At 38.9% G+C, this 26,152-nt stretch overlaps 1 protein-coding gene across 2 annotated transcripts in view; it reads right to left on the minus strand.

The window, feature by feature from the left end:
• Nucleotides 1-17,638: 17,638 nt before the first annotated feature.
• arrdc2.L (arrestin domain containing 2 L homeolog) overlaps nucleotides 17,639-26,152 on the minus strand; it is a 29,644-nt gene continuing 21,130 nt past the window's right edge. The window contains exons 1-8 of one of the 2 annotated variants that reach the window (NM_001091863.1): nucleotides 24,332-24,814; nucleotides 22,796-22,862; nucleotides 22,178-22,325; nucleotides 21,674-21,776; nucleotides 20,822-21,078; nucleotides 19,709-19,871; nucleotides 19,189-19,346; nucleotides 17,927-19,063 (exon numbers count right to left, since the gene is read on the minus strand). In NM_001091863.1, coding sequence (NP_001085332.1) covers nucleotides 19,010-19,063; nucleotides 19,189-19,346; nucleotides 19,709-19,871; nucleotides 20,822-21,078; nucleotides 21,674-21,776; nucleotides 22,178-22,325; nucleotides 22,796-22,862; nucleotides 24,332-24,605 — 1,224 coding nt within the window. In that variant the 5' untranslated portion in view covers nucleotides 24,606-24,814 and the 3' untranslated portion in view covers nucleotides 17,927-19,009. Of the gene's footprint in view, nucleotides 19,064-19,188; nucleotides 19,347-19,708; nucleotides 19,872-20,821; nucleotides 21,079-21,673; nucleotides 21,777-22,177; nucleotides 22,326-22,795; nucleotides 22,863-24,331; nucleotides 24,815-26,152 lie in introns of those variants that run through there. The other variant, XM_018244876.2, reaches the window with a different exon arrangement.

Genomic DNA, 26,152 nt, shown 5'->3' on the forward strand with positions numbered 1-26,152 from the left:
CTGGTGGTCCAGAGGCCCCCCGTGAGGGGGGGGGGTACTGTAACGATCGCCGCCCGGAGCAGGCCCAGGAGCTCCGGGCGGCGCGTCCATCTTCGCCGGCGTCGCTCCCAAAATGGCGGCGCCCATGGCCGCCACGTGGGTAGCGGCGCCGGGCGATGACGTCAGCGCGCCGACGTCGGCGCAAGAGCGTCAATGACGTCAGAATGGCGCCAAATTTGAAAATAAAAACGCCAACTAGACGCCAGAATGGCGCCCAAGAATAGGATTACTTTCCTGAAGCATATCCTGGGTTTCCTGTGTGCCTTATTGCCTAATCTTGTTCCTGCCTTGTATCCTGACCCTTTGCCTGGACTTTGGACTTTGTTTGTATTCTGCCTGCCTGTGAACTCTTGCCTGATCCTGACTATTCTCCGTTTAACCCTTTGGATACCGCGACCTTGTTCCCTCAAGAGGGCTTCCTCCTTGATCCAGACAACCTCCCTGGAGGGAGCTCCCGGCTCCCTGACATAGAGTTCTGTTACTTTTTTCAAAAAAGTTTTCTCATAATTTTATGTTATTACACAATTAAGTACAATTATAATAGGCACATTGCCTGTGTGATTATGTAAGTGGCACCTAATAAGTGAAAGGGTAGGAAACCTACCAAGAAAGCCTAGGCAGGGTAACTGTAGATCCTGTATGGCAGTGTTGTGACTGTTGTATGGGAAAAACATGAACAGGGGAATGAGTATAAATATTCTTGTGGTTTTAGCTGCCAACTTGGCAACCCCTTATTGATTTGTGTAAGGGGCCAAAACAATGAACTACCCAACCAATATTTGGCTGCAGATAACCCAGACATCTACCAGGCAGACTTCAAAATTCAGTGGGGAGAGGACTACATTGCTGGTCTAATGTTTTCTCCTAGTGGTTCTGTATTGGTATAGCATGTTAGCCATGCAGTTGGATCAGCCTTATTTGGCCCATCACCTGGGTAGCCATTAAACAATGATCTGCAAACAAATGTATCTTTCATCAAGGATTAAGGAGGAGGAATAATGTAGATCTAGACTGTGGATCAACACCATCCCCAGCCCGCATGGGGACATGATGGACAGTAAATCTCCCTCCAAGAGTGCTACATAAGGTTTATAGTTTTAACCCAAAGGTACTTGTTTGAGAGGTTGAGAAGCCCCTGAATTGCTTTAGCGAGAAATGCTGAACAGCAACCACTGAGCGTACTGAGCGTTGGTTGTATACAAAGGCATTTTAGAGTGATTAAGCAATTAGAAGAGACAATTCTCAGTATTATCTATGGCAGTGTATTTTTCTGGCATTTTGTAGCCTCAAAAAAGCCTCAAAAGCAATGTGTTATAGCCCTTGATTGTAAGGACTCTGGAGTGTCAAAAATTCAGTTAAAGTGGAGGTTCCAAAAATGTGGCAGTTCCTGTCCTAGGGGGCCTTAGGCTTGCCCAACAGATAATTTGGATTTTTATAATTAGTAGCTTTATATAGCAGAGCAGATTTTCTGAAATTTTGAGCATGAAATTCCCATGTCTGGGATGTGATCAGAGCTTGAACCTTTTTTATATGCAAGACAGGAGAGTAGTGTGTTGTTTTAATTCTTATGTGAAGAATCAAGGGGCTAACATTTTATGCCTTTCATATGGGTCAAGCATTTCTGAGCATATGGTAAATAGCTTTTTATTCCACATATAGTAGTATCCATGTAGTATTTGTATACAATTGTGTGTTCTTCTTTGCCTTTATCACTCTGTTGTGGTGTTGCACCTAGATATCTGCATCTGCACCTCACATATCACGAAATGTTTGAGCAGTGTATCATTACATTTTCAGCCCCAACTTTTTTAGCTAATTTTTTCACCTATTCCACCTACTCTTCTCTTTGCTCTCTCAAGTTCTCTGTGTTTTCTTTATTTGTGTGTATTGTTCTGTGAATGCTCTGTCAAAATATTTAGCTTTGACTCTCTTTTGGCTTTATGTTGCTGGCTTGCTATGTTTGCAGTGGCGACTAGTGATATTTTTTCAGTAGCAAGACAGTTCACAAACAAGAGCTTTGAATAACCTATAAAGTATATCTTTACAAATGGAGCAAAGCCAAGGCATCCTGGGAATGAAACCCAGTTTTGCTCCTTAAATATCCTATATGTTAAAGCCCCCAGCTGAAAAGGGGTCTGGAAGCAAAAGCTCACCCACAGGGTTTTAAAGCAAAGTCAGTGAAGTGCAGTTGTAGAACAACTATAGAACAGTTTTGACTTTATTGAGGCTTATAAGAGTAGTGTAAAGTTTCTAATCAGCATATGCAAAACCAGGGACATGTCTTCTCAATTCTAAACTAGGAATCATTCTAAAAATTTGCTGCCTTAGGACACTGCTTAAATGACAGGCTTTCCATGCTAATGCACATCTGTCGGTTTAAAGAAAGAACTAGCACAGTGCCTTTATGTTAGATTCTGCCCCGTTTTTCCCTTGCTGCTTCATTCAGTACAAATATATCCTTTGTTTATAGGATCTGATTCCCGCAGACATAAGCGCGTGACAGTACAGTGCATTTCCCACCAGCTCCCTCTGTCTCAGCTAGTGATGTAATACGCTATAGGCGCCTCTGAACACTAATAATCCAAATCTAATTTATATGTTAACCTTCTTTTATTAACAATTTCCATATAGGTTATATAGATTATGAGGAGTTAGACACACAAATAGGTTAAAAGGGGCAAACAAAGCATTTGTTTCAGTGTAATTTACAAACTGGCATTGGTCTTTTATCACTTTTGTTCTTCAGCTTAGGAGATGTTAAACAAAATGTCAAGACAAGAGCATATTAGGTTTTTACCCCCACCCCCAAGGCAGCAGACCATCTGCAACAATTCACTGCATGAGCCAGAATATGTTTTACTTCACTATGAGTTCTTGCCAGGAAAAGCTGTTGTAAGAATGACACACTTTGCAGGAAACTCATAGGGCAATAGTGTGCTTTAATCCGGAAACCTGTTCATAGAATTATTATTATAACACGTTTTTTTCTAAAGTGCAACATATTCCACAGCACTGCACAATAGATGAATTCAACATAAAGATTTAATAGAATAATATTACTAATAACCTGGCCTTCTTTTTTGAAGGATGGGACAGAAGCTCTGCTGTTGTATATATCTAGAATGAGATACCTTGCCTCAGACGGCAGTGAGTAGCCAGTTACCAGTTTTTGTTTTTAAAACAGAGATTTGGCTCCGCTAGTGTTGCACTAGTGATGCATTCCTCTCTTGACTGCCCCCGACTCTAAATTGTATGCACAGAATGGGGGGGGGCTCAGGAGTCTTAGAACACAGTTACAGAAGGAATGTGTTCTTAGGCCAAGGGCACACTGAGCTGATTCTCAACCTGCAGATAAATACAGGCCAAGAATCAGCCCCTCCACTTGAATCAGCCCTCTTTTGTGTCTGTACCCAGAACTGCATAAGCCACACAATGCAAATTTAGGTACTAAAACATGTAAGTATGCAATTTGGAACCGTAATCTGCTCTGTGTGCCTTTACCTGGGCCAGGTTGTGAGTAAAGACACAAAAGAGAGCTCATTCAAGCGTAGAGTCTGATTCTCGGCCTGCATTTATCCGCAAGCTGACAATCAGCTCAGTGTGCCTTGGCCTTAGCTTCTGTGATAACAAACTGATTTTGTTACCATTCCTATAGAGTACTTAGCACAGAAGATTAGTATTTGTCTAAGCCAATGTTAGACAAATAGACACAGATCTTTATATGTCTGGCATTTTTCTCTGCACTTGGCCCTCAGTATGTGCTGAAGTCTATTCTAGTTATACCAGTCTGACAATTTTAAATTAAAATAATTTTTCCCTGAGAAGATGTATCTAGGCAGATAATGTCCTATGTTATTTTCAATCACTACTACAATACAAATGTTAAAAACTCAAGTCTGAACCGGAATTTAACAAGTACCCACAAGCGTCACAAGCAGGCATTTACACTGTGTGCATCACAGGCTGTAAAATATAAATATATTGTCTTAGTAAAGTGATGCACTTACTCATAAAAAGTTTTACAAATCACAAGACACAAATGCATTTTTTTTAAATAAAAGTTCAGTCTAAAACTTGATACACAGGAAAACTCCCGGTGGGCCCAGGTGTCAGTGGGCCCTCATGCTGCTAAATATTTTGCCTATTTCATGGTCATTCTTTATTTCTATGAATAAAAAAGGCTTAATGGATGGAATTATAGATTATAGTATGTAAAGAAAAGAGACTAGGAGAATAGAGGTTGAGTGAGGAGAGGAAGAAAATAGTACTGAGAGTGGACTCTGAAGTTTTTTGGTGGACTCCTGGTGTCCCAGTCCGACACTGTCTGTAGGTGTTGTCACAGGAAATCTGGGGCCCCAAAGTTAAACTGGTGTTGGAGTTACATACAGTATAATATAACACACGCTGCAGCACTTTGTATACCATTGTATAAATGAAAAATTGCTTTTATTTTGGCCACAGATCAGGCAATGTTTCATGCTCTTTCTTGCCCTTTCTCAAGAGGCAAGAAAGAGCCCGAAACGTTGCCTGATCTGTGGCCAAAATAATATTTTAATATTAATAATTGTAATATATGAACAAATAATTGTGAATAAAGGTAGATTTTTGCAAAAATTTCTTAATGTCCTGTTATATATCGATATATGAGAGTGCAGAAGGCCTATTTTTCTGCCTGTTTCAATGGACCCATAAAAGCCTTTTACTTTTGTACATACTTACAAATTTGAGAGGGATTGATCTTTTAAGTGAAGCAATCAGGTCTGAATTATGCCTCTTTATAGGTCCCTGGTAAGGCCTCATCTGGAGTATGCAGTGCAGTTTTGGACTCCAGTCCTTAAGAGGGATATAAATGAGCTGGAGAGAGTGCAGATACGTGCAGCTAAACTGGTTAGAGGGACAGAAGACTTAAATTATGAGGGTAGACTGTCAAGGTTGGGGTTGTTTTCTCTGGAAAAAGGCGCTTGCGAGGGGACATGATTATACTTTACAACTACATTAGAGGACATTATAGACAAATAGCAGGGGACCTTTTCACCCATAAAGTGGATCACCGTACCAGAGGCCACCCCTTTAGACAAGAAGAAAAGAAATTTCATTTGTAGCAACGTAGGTGGTTCTTCACAGTCAGGACAGTGAGGTTGTGCAATGCACTGCCGGGTGATGTTGTGATGGCTGATTCAGTTAATGCTTTTAAGAATGGCTTGGATGATTTTTTGGACAGACATAATATCAAAGGCTATTGTGATACTAAGCTCTATAGTTAGTATTGATATGGGTATATATAATGTATATGAAAGTATGGAGGGGTGTGTATGGATGCTGGGTTTTCATGTGGAAGTGTTGAACTTGATGGACTTTGTCTTTTTTCAACCCGATTTAACTATGTAACTATGTAACAGTGTTATTTTCACATCTGATTGTACAAGATAACATTAGCAAACAATTGGCATATTTGACTTATAATTAGTACGGTTTCATCATGTATGTAATGAAATGCAGTTGCATAGTGGGGGTTGATCCCCAGTAGACTACTTGTAACAATTCACTGTAATATATAATTATTCCATTCATTCCGGTAAAATATCTTACTATCTGGTTTGACTTATTTCCTGTAATGCAATATAATCGTATATTGTGCTATGAAAAATGCTTTAACATTTATATAGAACATCAACAGAATGAAAACAATAATAAAAATAAAATTTGACTGAACCAACCTAATGGAGACTTGTGGTCATCTTTTAGCATCGGTTATTCTTTAAGTTTAGAGTGATGTCATCTGCAGTATTTATAAGTTCTAAATGATGTATCTATACAGAGAATATTAACGGTTAATAGTCCCAACAATAACCTAGTAAAATTTGCTTACGGCCCTGACCCATGGTAAACCTGCGATAGGAAGGGAGGCATTTTTTCTGATTTAGTTAGATCACGGCAAGTATTGTGTTTTACTTGTGGGGATCCGAAACTGTCATAGTAGGAAGCTATTTTCAGGAGATCTTCCCAACTTATTTCAGCCAGTGTATGGCCACCTTAGGTAATAAAAATATCTCTAGCCATGATTTCGATTTGTCCAGGCTGCAGTTCAACAAAAGCTGAGTCTATGCTCTGCTGTATTTTGATGCCAGTAGCTCCCTGTTTCCAGGACTGGATAAAACTCTTGTTGTTATGAAAATGCACTACTTGCAGTAACCCACTGTGTGTTGTCGTAAAGACTCTGAAATGACTACTAATTATATTATCATTTCCCTACGTAAAAATGAAGTCAGTCTATTATTTTCCCGCTACTTGCAATCACCATTTTAGCTTTTCTGAGTACAAATATTTCTTGAGAACAATATCTGTGTTGTAATGTTTCTGAGAATCAAAATGAGCTCAGTTAACACGTGCTAATAATTTAACTTTCCCTGGATTCGCAATTGTGTTCCCATAATTAACCCATTTTTAAAACACTCATTTACTTTTTTTTTACCAGCTGAAACAATGCTATGTTTCTGATATATTTTTCAAATATTTCACTCGTTTGCATCTTATTGCCAAGGGACACTTGCAGAGGTATTATGCATACTGTATATCTAGAGTCCTTGCAATAAAAAAAAAGAGGAATGATGTATTTTTAACTATAGAGATAGTAGCTATCATTAGATATATATATATATATATAGATATATATATTTTTTTTTTTTTTTTATTGAAAGTATAAGGACTTTATTTTTTTAATATCAAAAGGAAGTTTTTGTTTAACCTGAATTACTTATGCTAATTTTTTTGTTTGTTTGCATTAGTGAATTTTATTTATTCTAATTATAGTATCCCTTTAACACTTTTGATAAAACTAACATCAGACCTCCAGTTAGCATCCACTAGAATTTATTTGGTGGAACTGCTATTGTTCACTTTTTCTCTAAGACAAATGTTTCTCAGTTGGTAGATCAACATACAAATGGAAAACACCCTTCTCTGCTAACTCATTGGATGTAATGGCCCTTACTTTACACCAAGGGAAATGTGAATAATAGTGAAGAAGCAAAAGTATTTCGCCAATTAAAACAATAAGCGGACAAATGGTGAAAAGTTTTGGGTGCAGACAAACAGATTGTTCTAAAAGGAAAATGTGGTATCTGAAGAATACCATGCTGCAGGGTGGCCTACAGGGGCCTAACAATTATTCACAATAGTGCAATAGGCAGGCAAATAAGAACTTTGCATAGGTCACCTCCAGCCTACAGATGGATACCTTAGGCAATTTGGAAACAGCAAGGCTGATGCCATGTGATTCTCTGAAGGAGAGATGAGAAAAAGGAAGCCAAGACAATAAGGCAAGGAAAGAGCATACACAGATCTGACAGAAGGGAGAGAGAGATCCCCTAGGATGCAAAGTTGGTAAAGTGCAGAAAAGGCGGTATTAACTATAGGTTCCCCTAAGTGTGTCAGTGAGTGCCAGCCAGGGAAGGACTTTACTCTCCTTGCAATTTAGGCACCTTGGCTTTCTGTTCCAATAGGTCTTTTGAGTAGCATAGATCTGTCCCAGTTAGGGACTTAGGGCATTGTTTCATAAGAGAAGGTTCATTGGTCAGACCCTTTCTCTGAGCAGAGTAGGTTAGAGCCCCAGGATCCAGTGTCTGTTATGGTCAATCACCCGGCTTAGCAAGTAGTTCAGTACTACCCAAAAGGAGAGCCAGGACTACAGACTGCCTGGGAATACTGTTCGGATGTTCATTAATGGATTAGAAATATAATGTGCTAGATTTCTTTGATGTTCCACAAATGAGTACAGAAAAGTGTGCAACAACATAAAATGTACACAACAAGCAGGCCTTAACTCACAGTTATATGTGGCACACCACATGTATTGGTCAGAAAGACCCCATTTTCTTCATTTTCATACAGGCTCTGTAAACTAGATTGCCTACTTTCTAAACTGTTACAATCTGATACATAAATGCCAGGAAACATAATATTTCAGTTGTTAACATTTGATCTGTATTCTTAGTAAGAGCAGAAGCTGCTGTGACTGATAAGCAATTTATCAAATGCATCAACAAATTCGGTTATTGGGCTTAACTGAGTTGGTGCTGGAAAACTGAAGAGGGAGAAATTGTCCCAGACTCTTAAGCATGCACCATTATAAAGATAGTCCAGTACTCCATATGTCATGTCAAACATTTCCTGGTAATTGTTCCTAAGAGAAGTTATCAAAGAAACAACAATGAACTGACAGCACAGAAGAAGCGTATTCCTTGTCTGTAATGTTATGAAGCTGTTAATGATACGCCTATAGACTCACCAGAATCTGTTTTTCCTATTCTTCTTCGCTCCATCATTTTCGCTCCATCCCGCTGGCGATTTAGATTCTAGCTGGTGGGGAGCTTTTTGGGGAAATTAGTCACCCGATTTGGCGCCGGGCATCTAAATCTCCCCGAATCTTTGTGTGTGTCTCTGCCCTTAGTATGTTGTAGACAGCAATATTCTGATTCAACTGGTCTTCATTTTTTGTGGGTTTAAAGTATCTTTTAGATCAGGGCTCTACAGTCTTTCATTAGCTATCTGGTTGCTAGGGTTCAAATTACCCTATTGTCAGGCTGGATTTCAGGTGAATCAAGACCCAAAAGTACCTCACACTAGTTGTATTCTTGCCGGATGAACATGAACACAGCAGTGGAGGGAGGTTGGAGAGCTGAGTATCGAAATACCAAAAGGATTAGGCAAAAGCATAGGCGTCAGATCCTGGGCAGGCAGCAAGGTTCATAAACAGTGGTTCAGGTACAGGTCAAAACAGAAAACTCAAGTAATCAGGAAACAGTAGGAAAGAAGGCTGATCTTGATAAGCAAGCGAAACGTGTTTTGGCAAAAGTGGTTTGGCCCTTTAAGCGCTTTAGTAGGAATCGCTGGTGTGGTTTTCTATGCCAATTGGAAGATGCTGGTGGAGAAAACCACTGCTTGTAACATTAGTCTAATGACTGTCTAGGTGGCCACTGGGTGCCTCTGCCTGTGGCTCAGCATTACTACTATCAGCCAGGGCAGCAGGGCTGGATCTAGGGGTAGGCAGAGTAGGCGCCCGCCACATTTGAGGGGATTTTTTTCTTTTGGTTTTAAACCCTGGTTTGCTTTTAATTTTATAAACTGCTTGTTTCAACCCCCTTTTGCACTCCCCACCTCCCTCTTGACAACTGCTAGCACAGGTAAACAGATGATATGAGCAATATAATGGATTGTTGCCTGCTGCTGGCACAAGTACATATTTGGGGGCAATATGATGGATGTTTGGCTCCTGCTGGCACAAATACATATTTGGCGGCAATATTGTGGATTTTTGGCTGCTGCTGGCACAGGTACAGATTGGGGGCAATATGAGGAATTGGCTGCTGCTGGCTCAGGTACATAGGGCAATATGGTGGCTGCTGGCACAAGTACACAGATGTTTGGGGCAATATGACGGATTTTTGGCTCCTGCACATGTACAAATTAGGGGCAATATGAGGAATTGTTTTGGCTGCTGCTGGTATAGGTACAGATTGGCTGTAGCAATATGATGGATGTTTTGGCTTATGCTGGCACAGGTACAAATGGGGGCAATATGATAGGTGCTATTACAGGTACATGGGGCAATATAAATGGTAAGGTGGGAAATGGAAATGCAGGACCAGGTGGGGGGCACTGCTTGAAGCCCTTGCCTAGGGTGCCAAAATACCTTGGCCCGGCCCTGCAGGGCAGTGACTCTAGTAATATCCCAGTCCATTGTCCAGGCACCCACAGAGGTAGCTCTCCTCGGCCTCTAGTCTCTTATAAAGGCAGCTAAAGAGATGGCTCTGCCTGAAGTCCAGTAAGTGGATCCAGCTGCTCCTCCCCCATGACCCAGTTGGTTGCTCAGACCGTTCCACCTGAGGCCTTTTCAGATGCCCATGCTGCACCACTTACCCTGGCTTCTATGTCAGAATCTTTGGTCTCCAATATCTTGGTTCTTGGGTCATTATAATGTTGCACTGTCACACAAGGTAACACAATACCATATTATGCAGGGCACTTTTCAGTACAGTAAACTGAGCCCAACATCAGATTCACAAGACATCAACACCACCCAATTGACATTGCACATGCACCGATCACCTGGGGACATATAGTTTTTGAAAAGCAGTAGATCAAATGCAAAGACAAACCATGCTGCAAGAAATTAAAGCTTGTCAAAGGGATAGATTTTGCCAGTATACACTTTATTCCCTGCCAACTCTATTTTACTTTGTGATTTCGGGACTTGAAAAGAGAGATATCTGATGTCATTTGTACAGTCTGTGAGAAAATGAATGGAATGAAAATCATTCAAACTGTAATTCAAAATATGTGGTATATTTTGTAAACTGTAATCATGTGTTTTCTGATAAAGAATAAGCAACATATCTCAGCATTTAGGTTACACTTGGGCACTGAGACATACTTTACGCTCATCCCCAAATCTTACTGTCATTTCCAAAACAAAACATTCCATAACATGCTTTTATAATGACAAAAGTTGAAAACTGATTTTGCATTCTTTGAATAAGTGACATGTCATTAAAGTGATACTGGCACTAAAAGATTACTCTTCAAAATATTAAAAAAAACTTCGACTTCATACTTCGCCACATTAAAACTACCGAAGTGCAATGTTAGCCTATGGGGACCTTCCAGAGCACTTTTCTAAGTTTTTTTTGATCGAAAAAAAATCATTTGATCGATCAAACAATTTTTATTCGGTCAAACCTTTTGCGCTAAACTCCTTCGAATTCGATATTCGAATTCAAAGGATTTTACTTCAAGGGTTTTTTAACCCTTGAAATTCGACCCTTGATAAATCTGCCCCTAAAAGTTACCTATATGTCATGTTGTTTGTTTTTCACTGATAGGTTTGCTTTTATAAATAATTGTTACTTGAAGTTCCTAAACCAGAGTGTTTTGCCAGAATGGATGTCCTTTCTCAACTTGTCGGTTACAGTTTCTAATGCTAACGGCAGGACTGGATTTGCATAGCGGGCGCCCCTAGGCCCACTGTCGTTTATTGCCCCATCCCCTCCCTTTTATTTGCTCAAATTTTCATCATTATCATCCACCGTGTTTTTGAACCAATGTGGGTGTGGTTGGGCAGCATGCCGCCCCCTAAATTCCTGCCACCCTAGGCCGGGGCCTTGGTGGCCTCTCCACAAATCCGGGTCTGGCTAACGGACTACTGCTGCACAAATACGGGAGCCCCCTCATAGAGGAACATGGGGGATCAGACACTTTTATGGCAAAATTATAAATACATGCAAAGTCAATGTTATGATAGATTTTAAAAAGGCTTTATTTCTGGTCTTAGTATCTCTTTAACATACTTTTTTTAAAACACTCCTGAAATGCATTAAACAGCTAGGAACAATTGTATATTTTATGAGCACTCTTTTTACCAGTAGTTCATTGTTCCATTAAGGACATAATCTGACAACATTTCTTATAATATCATAAATACTGTTCATTGAACACAATTTAAGAGAGTAGTATATCCCCTTGTTTGCTATGAATTAGTTTATCAATATACAACCCCCTTCCTTCACCCTTTGTTGTTTGTTTTGTTAGCTGGAGTCCATCATGCAGGTGGATTATGTGTGCTGTAATAATCTAATTGACTACCTCACAAGGACCAAACATGAAGTTGTTAAGTTCCCTGTTTGCTACAGAATACAGAATAGCTAGCACCTGTCCAGAGGCAGGGAGAGAAAGAGACAGTAATTTATGTTGTTAGTTAATAAATGCTATTTTCAACAAACTCAAAAATTCTTCTGTAGTTCAGCATAGAAGTGCAAAGCTATCTAACTCTAGTCCAGGCTGCACCCCTGTCTGCATTGTATACTCCCTACTGTACTTCCCCTAGTTAGCATTTTTACTTTTAGGTCACAGTTTACTGTTTAACCCAGAACTCATGCATAGTCTAACAAGCTTGTGATGCTAAAGCAGTAATTTTGAGGTTTTTTTAACCCTTCTTTTTTCACATTTTTGTTATATTAAAAAATTGTGTGGGGAACACTAAGATTGATTAACTTTGTTTGGGTTCAATAACTAGGTGGTTTGACAGTTAAAGTACAGTGCTACTATTATTCACCTAATTCGGGGCCTTATGATTCAATGCATGGATAGTGGCGGAACTGCAAATGTTTCCTTTGTTAACAACGGGTATTGCCCTTTGCAGCTCACTTATTATGGTGCATGTTTATTCGTTATACAAATAGAATATCATTTATATATATAAATTATATTTGGTACCAGAAATGCAGGACGTTCCCTAAGACAGTTCCCTAATGCTTCATGGGAGCCAAAATGTAACACAACCTTTTTGGAGAGTCAGTATTTCAAGAGACAGAACGTTCCCTAAGACAAAAGTTTGTCAATTGGCAGATCAACATACAAATGGAAAACTCCCAACTCCGTTAACTCATCTGATGTAATGGCCCTTACTTCACAACAAGGGAAAAATGGATAATATTCAGTCTTTAACACTGATGATTTTATATTGTCGATAAAGCAAGAATATTAATTAAAACAAAACAGGACACAGTGAAAACATTTGGGTGCAGACAAAGAGATAACAATGATACTAAAAATAGTAAATTCTTTTAATAGATTTATGGCACATGGTGTTTTCTAAACAGAAAACACACACTCTATGTGGCATTGCGCTAATGGAGTACGGCTGCCACTGGTTCAAGGTTGTAGCCCATACATTTCTCACCTCTATTCTATAACTGCTTTTTATTTACTTCTATAGCACTGATCTCCTCAAATAAAATGTATGATCATATTGTATCATACTGGAACATCACTTGTAAAACATTCTTTTGGTTTTTGTTTGTTTTGTTTTTCATTGGCTTCCAAAAAAGCAGTAGAAGAAGTCACGTGAGAACTAGGAAATACACTCCCCAATGTTTGCTGATAAAATCACACTCACATACTTTTATTCAGTAATCACTAGTGTTCAGAATAAAGTCCACATATAACTTTCACATTGTTTTACGTCTTCCTGCTGTCTGCTGATACAATCACGACCAATAATATTAGCACCTTTACACTTTTTTCAAATAATGTACCGGTTTGGCTAGAAAATTATTAATAATACTATGCTATTCATATATCTATTTATTTTGTTTGCAGTGGAACAACTGAATAAAGCTGGAAAAAATACAAATTTTAATGTTATTCTACACAAAGATCCTGGACAAAATTAATTGCACCTTTAGCCGGCGATTCTCTTTAATTTTTAAAGAATTTCACCTGTGATGAGTTGCAGATGCCTGCAATTTAAGGACACATTCAGCCATTTGAATTACCTGCATGTCCACACAGACCTTAATACTCTTTTGTCCAACGTATGTAACGTTATTAAGGTGTTTGAGCCCATGGCACTGTAGCCAGTCTCCCAGTCCTCTAAAAAGATGAGGCAAAATCAAAGCTTTTTGGTAAACATCTTTGTTTACAGGAGGAAAATTACAGTTTCGGGAGGTTTGCAAATGTTTGGGGGTTGGTTTATTGCTCCTTGGACTAGATATATTAAGCCTCTACATAGCAGCATTAAATAAGAACCATTTTGGAGAACAATACTGAACACGTGGTCAGAAAGCTGGGTTTCTATTGCAGATCTATTGCATTAGTCTTCCAGCAAGACAATGACCCAAAGCACAGAAATGTATAGAGTACCAAGTAATGATTAAAGGCAAAATGCTGGACTGCTCTGAAGTGGATAGCAATGTGTCCAGATAAAAATCCCATTGAGATCATAAAACTACAGTTGGGAGGAGGCATCCTTCAAATCTGGGAGACGTGAGGTAGTTTGCCAAAGGAGTGTGGTCCAGACTGTCAGTAAAGAGATAAAGAAAGCTCATTTGTGGTTATAGGAAGTGTTTGATTTCATTTACTCTTTTCAAAGGATGTGCTACCAAGTCTAGGGTGGCAATACAATTTTACTGTGTCATGGGATGTTAGTTTCTGAGTGGAATAATAAAGTTATGCAATCTTAATAGTGAAACAAGGAATTTTGGAAACTTGGTTTTGTCAGCTACAAATCTGGGTGGTGCAGTGCAAGCAGGCTTGGAGGGGGTGATGGAGGAGGAGTAACTGTTCTCATCAGGGCCCCTCTTATATTTACACTGAATTATTCATTTAAAGGGGCTGTAATATGAATAGGAGAGGCCTTAATAGAAAGATGAGAAATAAAAAAGTATCAATGACAATACATGTGTACCCTTAAAGAGCATTTGTTTTTTTTGAATGGGCCAGTTGACCCCCATTTGAAAGCTTGAAAGAGTCAGAAAAAGAAGGCAAATAATTCAAAAACTATAAAAGATAACTTGAAAAAGGTCCGTATTTGAGCCTAAAATGTGTTTGGTTGTCAGAGCCATGTAATCAATAAAGGCTTTTTATCTTATTTCTACTGATGGTACTGTGATTCCAATTTCTATAAAAAAGTAAAAAATGAAGGCTTAGAATAAGCCATTCTATAACTCAAAGACAAACCACCCCCTTTAAGCCTGATTGTGTGGTTTCTGGGAGAGGGGGGTCTCCAAGGAATCATCTCATGACAAGACCAGTTGGTCCCCTTCAGTATTGTGTTATCATGGCAGCAATTGGCATTGTTGGAAATCATCTGTGATTTTCTGACAATATGTTTTAAGTCTTCTAGGACTTATTCCAGTGGATGCCTAGTTTGAGGCATTTTCTTGCACACTTCTAGTACACCTAAATAATGCATACAGATTTTCATAACTTTGCACTTATTTTATGTGCCCCAAAATATCAGTTCAGTAAGGTAACCAACAGATGCTATATATATTTGGTTAATAGAAGTCTTGGAGAACTCAAATGGCTAAATACTGTATGGCTTTCTATGCAGAAGTAATAAACAGCAATCCTTTTGCTTAACATATTGGAGTTCAGAAGTCTTATAGTTACAATGTGTCTTACATTACAAAATTATGTCATAGCTTTTTGAAAACTAAAAAACTACGCTTAAATACATGAACATATCGGAGCTTCGGGAGGTATAGTTTTCCTTTAAGCTTTACAATATATATTTCCTTTAGTGAGGGAGAATGCATTAAACACTTTATGCTGTAAAATGCAGGCTAGAAATCTTTGTAATGAACTGAACAAGAATAGTTAATGACATTCCATAATAAAGTGTTGGACCAGCTGTCCAAATTATAAGAAGTTTCAAGATTTTCAGAAAAATACCACAGTCATTCATAACCTACACCACCCAGTGTAACAGGGCATGAGATAACTGGAATGTAAACTTATCCATTGCCCAGCTCAGGCCAGTCTGAGCAGATGACCTCAATAACCTTTTTTAGAATGTAGCTTACTTCAACACTGCCCTGCTTCCAGTACCAGCTGATGTGGTGGAAAAGGAGGGGCGCAGGAACAGAACAGAGAAAGTACATAAACAAATGTTGTAAATACACAGCTGGGAAACTGTTTAACCCTGGTGTGTCGGTTGTAGTGAGAATTCCTCCAATCCCCCCCTCCACAATAAATATGTAGAGCCAGAACAATGTCACTTTTGAGCAAGAATATTAGATGGAAATCACTCTAGTAAAAGTAAAAAAAAAATATATGAAATACTTCTAAGAACACTTAATTATATTGAAGTCTTCTTTGTTGGAACATATGACCAGCAAGACATGAAATGTTCCTCTTTAATATTAAGGTATAGGATCTATTCTCCACAATGCTTGGGTCCTGGGGTTTTCCAGATAAGAGAACTTTTCATAATTTCGATCTCCATACCTTAAGTCTGCTAAAAATCATTTAAAGGGGCTGCGCAACTTTAAATTACATTTTAGTATTATGTAGAGAGTGATATTCTGAGACAATTTGCAATTGGTTTCATTTTATTATTTGTGGTTTTTGAGTTTAGCTTTTTATTCAGCATTTCTCCAGTTTACTGTTTCAGCAATTTTGTTGTTTTATCCAAGTTACCTTAGCAACCATGCATTGACTGGAATATTAATAGGAGAGGACCTGAATAGAAAGATGAGTAATTAAAAAGTAGCAACAATCAATGCGTATTCTTAGAGTATTTGTTTTTTAGATGGTGTCAGAAGTAGGCAAATAAATCAAAAATTACATTAAGAAAAAAAAGCCAATTGAAAAGTTGTTTACAATTAGCCATTCTAAAACATAATAAAACTTAACTTAAAGGTGAAAAGTTACTTAAAGGTGACCAACCCCTTTAAACATTAAGGGGCTGATTTATCAAAGGTCGAGTGTTAAGAGTTTTGTTTTGTTTTTTTACCTCCAATGAACTCTTAACGGTATCTTACTTGAGAAAAAACTGGAATGTAAAAATCAGATTTGGGTTGCCGGAAACTTATCAAGCAGGCGGTTAACCTCTGTTCAAATGGTTTTAGGTGGTATATTTTCAGATATGAGCTATAAAAAACCTCAAATATTTAAGTTTAAAAAAAATAACACAACTCGAACCTTAATAAATCTGCCCCTAAGATAAACCCAATCGGATTGTTTTGCCAGCGACAGTCATGCACTTTGTTGGGATCAAGTCCAAGGTACCGTTTTATAATTGCACAGAGAGGAAATATTAAATTTAGAAATCTGTATAAAAACAGGAAAGTTTTTTAACTTACTGTAATTTCTGTTTCCTGGTCATCTTCCATGGCAGCATTCACCAATGGGTTAAACCCTTCCATTGGGGCCAATATACATGAACCTCCCCAAGCACTTTAAAAGGACCATGCCCCATCTCTACTCACTGTCTTAGTTAAAAGCTTGTCTAGTAGGGTGGGTATTCCTTGGTGAATGCTGCGATGGAAGGTGACCAGGAAACAGAGATTATGTTAAGTAATGAAAAAATTGCCTGTTTTCCTTGTCACCCATGGCCAGCATTCACCAATGGGAACTACCAAAGCTACTCAAGGAGGGACTTCACACAGAATGCAGTGAACTTAAACACACTTTATTCAGTCACATGCACAACAGACTGCAAAACCTTCCTTCCAAATGTTGGCCAGGATATCTAACTTATAATGCTTAATGAAAGTATTAACAACCATCTTGCTGCTCTGCAGATTGCGTCTGGCGATGCCTTGGCTTCCATCGCCCAGGAACTTGCCTATCCATCAGCCTGCGGACAGGATTAAAAAAAAAAAAAAAAAAAAAAAAAAAAAAAGACAGTGAGTAGAGGAGGGGCTGGTCCTTTTAACGTGCTTGGGGAGGTTCCTGGTCTATTGGCCCGATGGGAGGGTTTAACCCATTGGTGAATGCTGGCCATGGGTGACAAGGAAATTGGGCTCTATGCGAAGCTTTCTGCATAAAGGATCCCATACCAGTAATAGCATTCAGTATTGCTCTAAAATACTGCTGTGTTAATCATACTAAATCATTTAAGTGAAAAGCGCCAACTGCCCAAAAATAGACATCATTGGTATTGTCTGTAAAAGTTACCATAAAAATTTAAATGTACTGGAAATATTCATATCAGACTAAAACATTGGGTGCATATGCTTACTTTAGTTACACATTTTATAGAAGAAACCCAAAATGGGTAATAAGAGCTCCTTAAAAAAAATGCTATGTAGTCTGCTAAATGCAAAGATATTTATTATGAAAAAAATTGCATACATAAAATTGCATATAAATCAGATTTAATGCAGCCAAGCAATCACAAATGTAGTAAAAATATTGACTGTGTAAATGAAAACAAGAACCATAAAATACCACATCTTCTGCATAGATCAATTGGAAAAAAAATCTCCAGCAATAAAGTTGCAGCAGTAAGAATCACACGTCTCCTGATTTTGTTGTGATTTAAAGCAGGCGTTCAGCCCTTACACAAGCAGCAACTGGAATGTTCACTTTGTTTTCCACTTTGTTTTTTTTTTTTTTTAATGATCCAGTCATCCTAAGGCAACAAGTTAAGTTTTTTAACCTTGAAGGTAAGGAAATATCTGGAAATTTCCCATTGAAATGTTTTCTCAACAGCCAGAGTGTCAAGAGTAAATCAACCTTCACAGCCCTGACATACAAATGAAATATATATAAATGAAAGGTCACTTAATAGAATTAAAGGCACAGAGCACCAAATGCACTTTCAAAGTGCTCCCCTCATTAATACTGAAGAAAATTAAGGCAATTTTACAGATTGAATACATCAGTGTGCTTGAAACAAAAAAAAGTTACAAATCTTCCTATATTACAATTGTAACAAGTTAAATAACAGCTAAATACAATTCATATATATCCCTTTTCTCCCTTAAGAGGAGACTGAACAAGATTTTGACATTCAGGCTACTGCTTCCATGGTGAGGAAGAACAAATTAAGGCAGATATATTTATAGGTATTCCACAGGTCAAACAGATTTCATATAATAAGTAAACTTTTTTACCGTTTCCCGGTTCAATCATTGGTTATAGGCACGCACTGCAAACATTTACAGTGAAAAAACAGATTTGCTCTACAATGTTTAAAGACATAACGTTCTTCAGTTCAGCACCTGCTAGCAAAGTATGGACCAGATTGACTGTACTGTAAACATTAACTTTGGCTGTATGAAATGCTCAACCCTTAACAGTTTGGTTTTGTGCTCCAGACAAGCAAAGCCTGCAACATGTTGGGAGAAGTCAGACCTTTGACAATTTAATTTACAAAGTACAATTCTTTCGAAGTTCTAAAAGGCAACTCAAAGGTTTTAATAGTGGTTAGAACTTTCATTCCTCGCTTACTCTTCCCTTCACAGACTGATTTCTGGGAGAAACTGGTGATGCACTGGAACACCAGAACCATTTCTTGCACGGAAAGCTTTATTTCTCCATGGGAAGACAGGCGTATGTCTGTTTCCGCCACCTCTGGGCCAATTCTCCCAGATGAAACCTCAGTTGGAGGTAGGGACATTTTCCAGTCTAAGCTCAACTGCTTGACGTTTAAACAGGTAATTCAGTTTGCTGGCAGTCATCTTCAACAGGTCATGCAACGAGGTCTGATGTCTGCAGTTGGAGGATTAGGGTCAATCTAAGGAAAAAAAGATGGATAGAGAAAACAATATTTACATTTTTGTACACAACCTTTCGTACACAAGTTTTGTTTTTGTTTTTGTTTTTTTTTAAACTGAATAAATCCACAGAGCGGTTGCTTACCTCAGAGTAAAGAGGAGGAGGCCTGTTCCTGAACTCTTGAATATAAGCATAGAATGGCCCTTCTAGTATACAGTCCATGCTAGAATGAGGAGAAATGGGAGGAGAGAGGTTGTGTTCTGCCTCCTCTTCAGACACCACTGAAGAATAATCAGGAGGAGCTAAAAAATATAAAAATAAAATAAGTTACTTTATTGGTACAATTACATGGACACTACACAGATCAAACTCCCTCCTGCAACATTGTTACATGCGCAAGACTTATTTCCACAACTCCAAAGCAGGTTTCAGGTTATCATGCATGAAAATTAAATATTTTCTAAACTTTACGTTAAGCTTTAATTTATGGTAGATTCCTCAGTTCCGCTACATGTACAAGATAAGCAATGGCAATCTATTAGCACAAATAAAATGCCTATAGATCTACCAGTGTATACAATTTTACGCCACCAATAAATGCAATTTTGCCATTTTTTAAATAAGATACTGTAGCTGGGTGAAAGAAAACCCTTTGTATACTTACGTTCAGGCTGCTCAGGCACAGTCATACGTAGCCATTCCAGATTAACACTGTACTGACTTCCAACACTGGAAGTTCTGCTTCCAAATGGGTGCAGTGGGATGGTGCCAATCACCAATGGCAGCTCCAGAACCAAGTTTGAAGAGCCAGGAATTTCAACATAAACCTAGAAGATTGAGGAGAATAGGATTTAAATACAAAGAAGAGATTGTACCTTTACAGTAACTAAATAGCAACTGTTAGGGGCAGAGTGCCATAGCCACATTAAATAGCAGATGCATAATTGTACAATTAGGAGGCAAAATAAGACATTTAAAATACATAATTGTATTTTTCCAAATATATATGTTATTGCAAAGTTTATTGTACAGTCAATGGCTTAATTGCTACTCAAAAATAGTGCAAAAACAGAGAAAAGTCACAGGTGAGAGAAAAAAACCCTAAATCTCAAGTCTGGCATGCAACAGGTGTAAGAGCAAGAAAAACATAAGTTTACTTTATAGAGCCATAATAAACGAAAAAGTAACTACACAGAAGTGATAACAGGCATCATGTTAATCACCACTCTCAATCCCACATGAATTTAAAGCGATAGACACGTTACTATACAAAAAAACAAAACAAAAAAAAAAATATAGGAGCCTGTCAGAATCAAGTAAATGCTGCACCTGTAATTGTTCCCCTCAAAGCCCCCCCCCCCCATTCACCTGACCCTCCGACACTGCTAAAAGACCTTATGAGCCATTTCGGTGACACTGGGCTGGGGGCTGCGCGATCGTTCTATAGGCCGATTACAAATGAAAACAGGAATTCAGCCTATGTAAGGATCGCTCTGCCCCCAGCGTCACTGAAGCAACGCGGAAGATCTGTTAGTAGTCAGTGGGTCGACAACACACTGGTTTGCAGGGCTTTTTTGGGGAACGATTATGGGTGCAGCATTTACTTGATACTGACACGTTTCTATGATTTTTAGGAACGTGTCAGTATCGCTTTAAGGTTAGAGGTGTACGAAGAGATTTTTCTTCTTTTTCTGTCTAAAGCCTCCTCCTCCACAAAGTGGAGTCTCATTCTCTTTGCAATATTTGGGGGGGGGGGGGGGGGTGAAAAAATGGATACCTTTAGGGCATATTCCACGCGGATAATCCGACACTGCAAGATGGAGGGACCAAGTGGAGGAATTTTAAGAGCTCGTCCATGCCAAGTTTCCCTTTTTCCTGCAGGCACTGCATCGCCTGCCAAGGTGGCTACTACAGATTTCTTTTGCTTCATGGTACCACGAGCAATGAATGCCTGTGACTGGATGATAGCTGCCTTGGGTACCACAGCACGTGTTGTACCATTGTCAATCTCAGCAAAGATGGGAATAACTTCACCTACAGGAAATAAACATTATATTTTGTATAAAGCTAAAAAAAAAAAAAAAAAAGTTGGTTCTTCAGTTCATGTAGACATATAAATATTCATAGAAGTAGACTGTAGATTTACTTAAAGAGGATATAAACCCATGTGTCATACTTTTCCCTGGTGTGTTAGACCAGCTGGCTTCTACACTGTTCAAATAGTCACAACCACCAGTGCACAGAATAGGGAAGGACAGACAGATACTACTTTCAAAATCAATTTACAAATAACTTTAAAACAACAAAATGTTTAAAATATAAAAAGTTGCTTATAATAAATTCTTACATTACAGAACGTTTTGGATTTTACATCCCCTTTAAGACCATAAAAAGGCATTACATTTTCTTTTAAACAGGTGGCAAGTATATGGTACCTGGTTGCTATGGATTACTGCCCCATGGCAAACTTAATGCCTTCTATTGCATAACCCCCACAGAGATTGTAAGCAATGCCCCTATTTATGGTTGCCTAGATACCAGAAATCTCACAGCTAAACTTACATAAAACCATTATGCAACTTTAGTCGTTAACGGTTAGAGAGAATTGCGATTTCTGAATTATTCTCACCTGGAGTATAGCCTTTCCGATCAATCTTCGCAGTGACTGAAACCTGGCCCAAGTTGCAGTACCAGGCATGTGCAATCTTTTCTTTGCTGCCAGCTTGCGGAGCCTGCAACATATAAATGAAGAATAGTTTAATATAGAAATGAATGAGACACATTTCTTAAAAGACATACAGGCAGGTTAATCAGCTTCTGAAGACCATAGTATGTGTGAGAATGTAATAAGAACCTTAGATTACAAGCTTCTCTGGGGAAGGCATTGACGACCAACCCTCTCTAAAGTGCTCTTCTCAGTCATTAAACTTCAAGGCAGAATATCTTGTTCCAACTACCCTAGCAAACAGCGTCACTGAAAGGTTTTATTCTGCACTGAAGAAGTCCAGAATAAAACAAACTATACAGAAACCCACAAATAAAAAAAAAAAAAAAAAAAATTCTTACAGTTCCATATTCGGTTCATAATCAAAGAAAAATTAAGTACCCTGTAAGTTATGATACACAAACTTACCAAGAGATCTGGAGTGTTGATATCAATAGGTTCTATTACAGTGAACTCCTTTTTGACTTTCTTGACTGTACACCATGGACGATGTAACTTTGCCTTTACCCAATAGCGAACACTTCCATGCTTCCCTTCAAAAGATGTTACTAGGGTCCTGAAGCAAATGACAGATTTAAGATTTTGTTTAACCATGATTTCTCAAAATCTTCGGAAATTACAGTCTACAAAGAATTATTCAAAAACATTTCCGCGTCTATGATTATGTAAGTTCGTGTGACATTTCTCTAACGGAAGAAAGCAAAAATCTGTAGTAGGTTTTTTTTTCTCCTCTCCAGCTGCTGAATAATAAAAGTAAAAAAAGTGTATCCACCAGCTACATGGGCACATATGGAGGACATACAGTAGATAAATCCTCCTAAGAGGTTCCTATGGGAAAATGCTAGTAGAGTGGCACAAATAACTTGCAAACTGACAACTAACAATTTACATAGAAACAAAGTTATACTACGATGAACATTAAGAGAAATAATGTTAAAAAAAAGTTGATTTTAGGAAGACAGCAGGCTGGTAGTGTAAATGTTATCTCATTAATGACTGGGCTATATCTCAGGAAAGGCTACTCACTCAGGCAGTTGAAAGCTGAAGGGAAATTCATGCCTTCCTGCTGGCAGGACAGTAAGTGTGCCATTATCTGCAAGGGAACAAAAGGGACACAGTTATACACTTTCTGTATACAACCAGACACTTGGTTATTGCAGCATTTCCTGTTTAGATTTTAATTTAGCATCACAACTTCCTGTTTTAAGTCAAGATAGGTATTAAAATGTAATGCCAGTCACGTGAAGGGAATTTAAAAGGCTAGACTGCTACATGCTTGACAGGAAACCTACAGTTACCGCCTTCATAATTACACAGATCAAAAACTTTTTTTTTTTTTCTCTAAATTGCAGTCTTTAACTAGAATACCACTCAGGTTAAAAAGTGCAAAACCAAGATCATCATCATTTGAGGTATCCCACCTTTGTCTACAGCACTGTGATGCACAGGATCTCAAATGTTAACCTTTCAGTTGTTGAACTTTTAGTTTCTAGCAACTATAAGGAGTTTAATAGATGGGAGTGCTGGTGTCTAGACGTTACCCCTATAGTTAATACACAGACAGAGAAAATATTGCATAGTCCCCAACTGCTAGTTGTCTCAATGTAGATGTGCTGCTTGGGTGACTTTAAAAACATGGCACAGACAGATATCAAGAGGTCACGGTTTCCATAGTTACAATAATAAAAGTTTTGGGCATCTAAAGGAACTTCCCTCCTCATAGCTCCTATTACAGGACACCTTGTTCATATACCAAGTTTACAAGATCATCCTTGTTAGAGGACAACCCTACTTAGATGCAGGCAGAATAGATGCATGAGTTGCAACAGGAGTCAAATCCAAAATACTTTGTGAAAGATTTGGCTGAATATCGAACCCTAATTTGCATATGATGTTAGGGAAACAATGGGGGGGGGGGGAAGTAGTAAAAAGAAAATAAAACATTTTTGAATGAATTGTTTATGTGATGAAAAAAGTCACATGATTTTTTTGAATTTGGTTCTGCCGGGAACTTGAATTTGGGCGAATCCAGGTTCTGTTGAAAAACGCAGAATCGTGGCCAAATCCAGAACTGAATTCAGTGCTTCCTTATTAAATAGCACAACATAAAGGAAGGCTACCCAGCAGAAATATAATCCACCTGTGTACTGGCAGCCTCATATAGGATTCAGGTCAGTCTGGACCCAATTGTAAATTCTTTCTTTATAAACAGAAGAGAATATGTAGCAATAGTACGTATAGGGAAAATTGCCTGTTTCACTATAACACTACTAGTTCCCTAGTGGAAATCTGGCCTTGGTGTGAAGAAACGTTTTAGCTTTTTAATACTAGTGGTTTGGTGGCAGATTGTGCAGTACTGCTAGGGTTTATACATTACCACATAAGAGGGTCCTGCTCATTAGAGCTCACAATCTAAAGGTAGAAAGGGGCATGAGACAATGAATGGACGATTTGTACTAATATAAATAGGAAATTCCGTTTAGAGGAGTATCATTAGTTAGAGCAAGATCCACTTGTAAGAGGCGAGAGGAATCCCCAGCCAGAAGAGCGTTCCCTCCTCACCTGTGTGCAGTAGGCTCTCCCGCAGGTTCATGTACTCCACCTCATCGCTGTAGTTCTGAGTATAAGCGGTACTGGAGCCAGCGCTGCGCGACTCAGTCCAATGCGCCTTAGCATAACCCCCGACGTGCAGCTTCACAGACTCCACTTTCGCCTCAGCCACCAGCTCCAAGAGCACCTTCCCCGTCACGGTGTCCCCGCTGTGAAAAACTAAAGGGGTATCCGAGCCGGCAGAGTCCAACTCCACCATGAATTTCTTTACTTTGTCAAAGATCATCCTGCTCGCTCTAAGCAACGTCCCGAAGAAATGAATGGAACGAGAGCACAAGCAAAACTGAAAGCACCGAGTAACTCGGCTGAAAGCAAAATGTTCCTTGAAAAACAAACCTGTCAAAAATGACTTATATGCTGCGGGCTCCACGTCCTGCAAAAACCAGAACAAACCAGCCGTGAGCTTAACTCTAACAAAACAGCACCATCCCTTAGTTATATTCCTTTTGCTTGTAGGGGCGGGGCGATTACGGATATTTACAGGAAGGTAGGCCAATGGCTAATTACGTGGGTGTGGCTTGCGAGCAGCTGGTGAAGATTAATTGGTGGACGCCCGTACTGAGGTAAAAGTCGTCTAAGTGTTCCTGTGCAAAACAAGTAGATTGCGCGTGCGCGGAACGCAGCCAGCCAGCAGCTGCCACGGGTTGGTACTTGTACTGTACTATTCGGAAGATTGGGTTCAAGGGGGTGAAACAGTGTGTACAATGTACATGGTTTCTGTAGAAAAGTTTCCTTCAAGATTTCGCTCTGGGCTCTCAGGTCATGTGAACTACATCACTGTTGCAGTTCAACTATATGTATGCAGTGTGTATTGATTTGATGCCTTACAACATGTGCACCTAAACTGTGTGGCACATAAGGCTAACCCTTGGGTGCAGCTGGGTGTAGTGTCGTATGTTCTCTTATAGCTGGAAATTCAAAATTGAATGGGCATTCGATATTGACCAATAGTACAGCAACAGGAACTTGCTTGGAGCAGAAGAGGGCTGCATTAGTTGTTGCTGAACTACAGTCTTTCTATTCCTCTATTTCAGTACGAGTCAAAGACGTGTACCAGAAACAAGTAAACAGAAAAAAAAACCCAGAACAAGCATAAACAATTCAAAACGTGAAGTCAATGGACCCTGCTCTCAATTGCCTACCCAGTTCCAGTCAGGCTGAGCTGCCCATGCACCCTCCTTTATGGAAGCTGCCACTACATTCTGGGAAACTCTGATGTAGAGGGACAGATGATAAGACAAAATAGTGGAGGGTAACTTTTATTTTGTACAACAGCTGTTTTCCCTCATGAGTAGGGTTGCCACATTTTCCAGAAAAAAATACCGGCCTTCCTATATATTTATCATTTTTCCCTTTTAATAACATTGGGATCAACCATCATTTTTACCAAATCTTTTCCTCTGAGGGATGCGACTTTAGTTAAGCCACTGAAAAGTTAAAGGGCTTTGTATCTCAAATTTTGCAGCCCAAGGCAGAACACTTATAAAGATATATTTCAGTCCCTTAGGAGGAAAGGGTTCCAGGAACCAGATATCAGTATTCTGTGTGTGGAAAGTTAACACTGTGTGCTGCCTACGCCCACAAGTGGCTGGATTGTACTAGAGTGTACTGTACAGTGTCACAGTGACTACTGGCTCCTGGAATTAAATAGCCGTCACTCTTCAATGTAAATTAAGTATTATTTCATACCATTGTAAATCAAATATTATTTCATACCATTCTAGGGCTGCTGGCGTATGGTGTTCAATCCGGCTACGTAAAGATTAGGTCGAG

The sequence above is a fragment of the Xenopus laevis genome, chromosome 1L (genome assembly GCF_017654675.1).
Source record: "Xenopus laevis strain J_2021 chromosome 1L, Xenopus_laevis_v10.1, whole genome shotgun sequence".
In the NCBI taxonomy this organism is placed as follows: Eukaryota; Metazoa; Chordata; class Amphibia; order Anura; family Pipidae; genus Xenopus; species Xenopus laevis.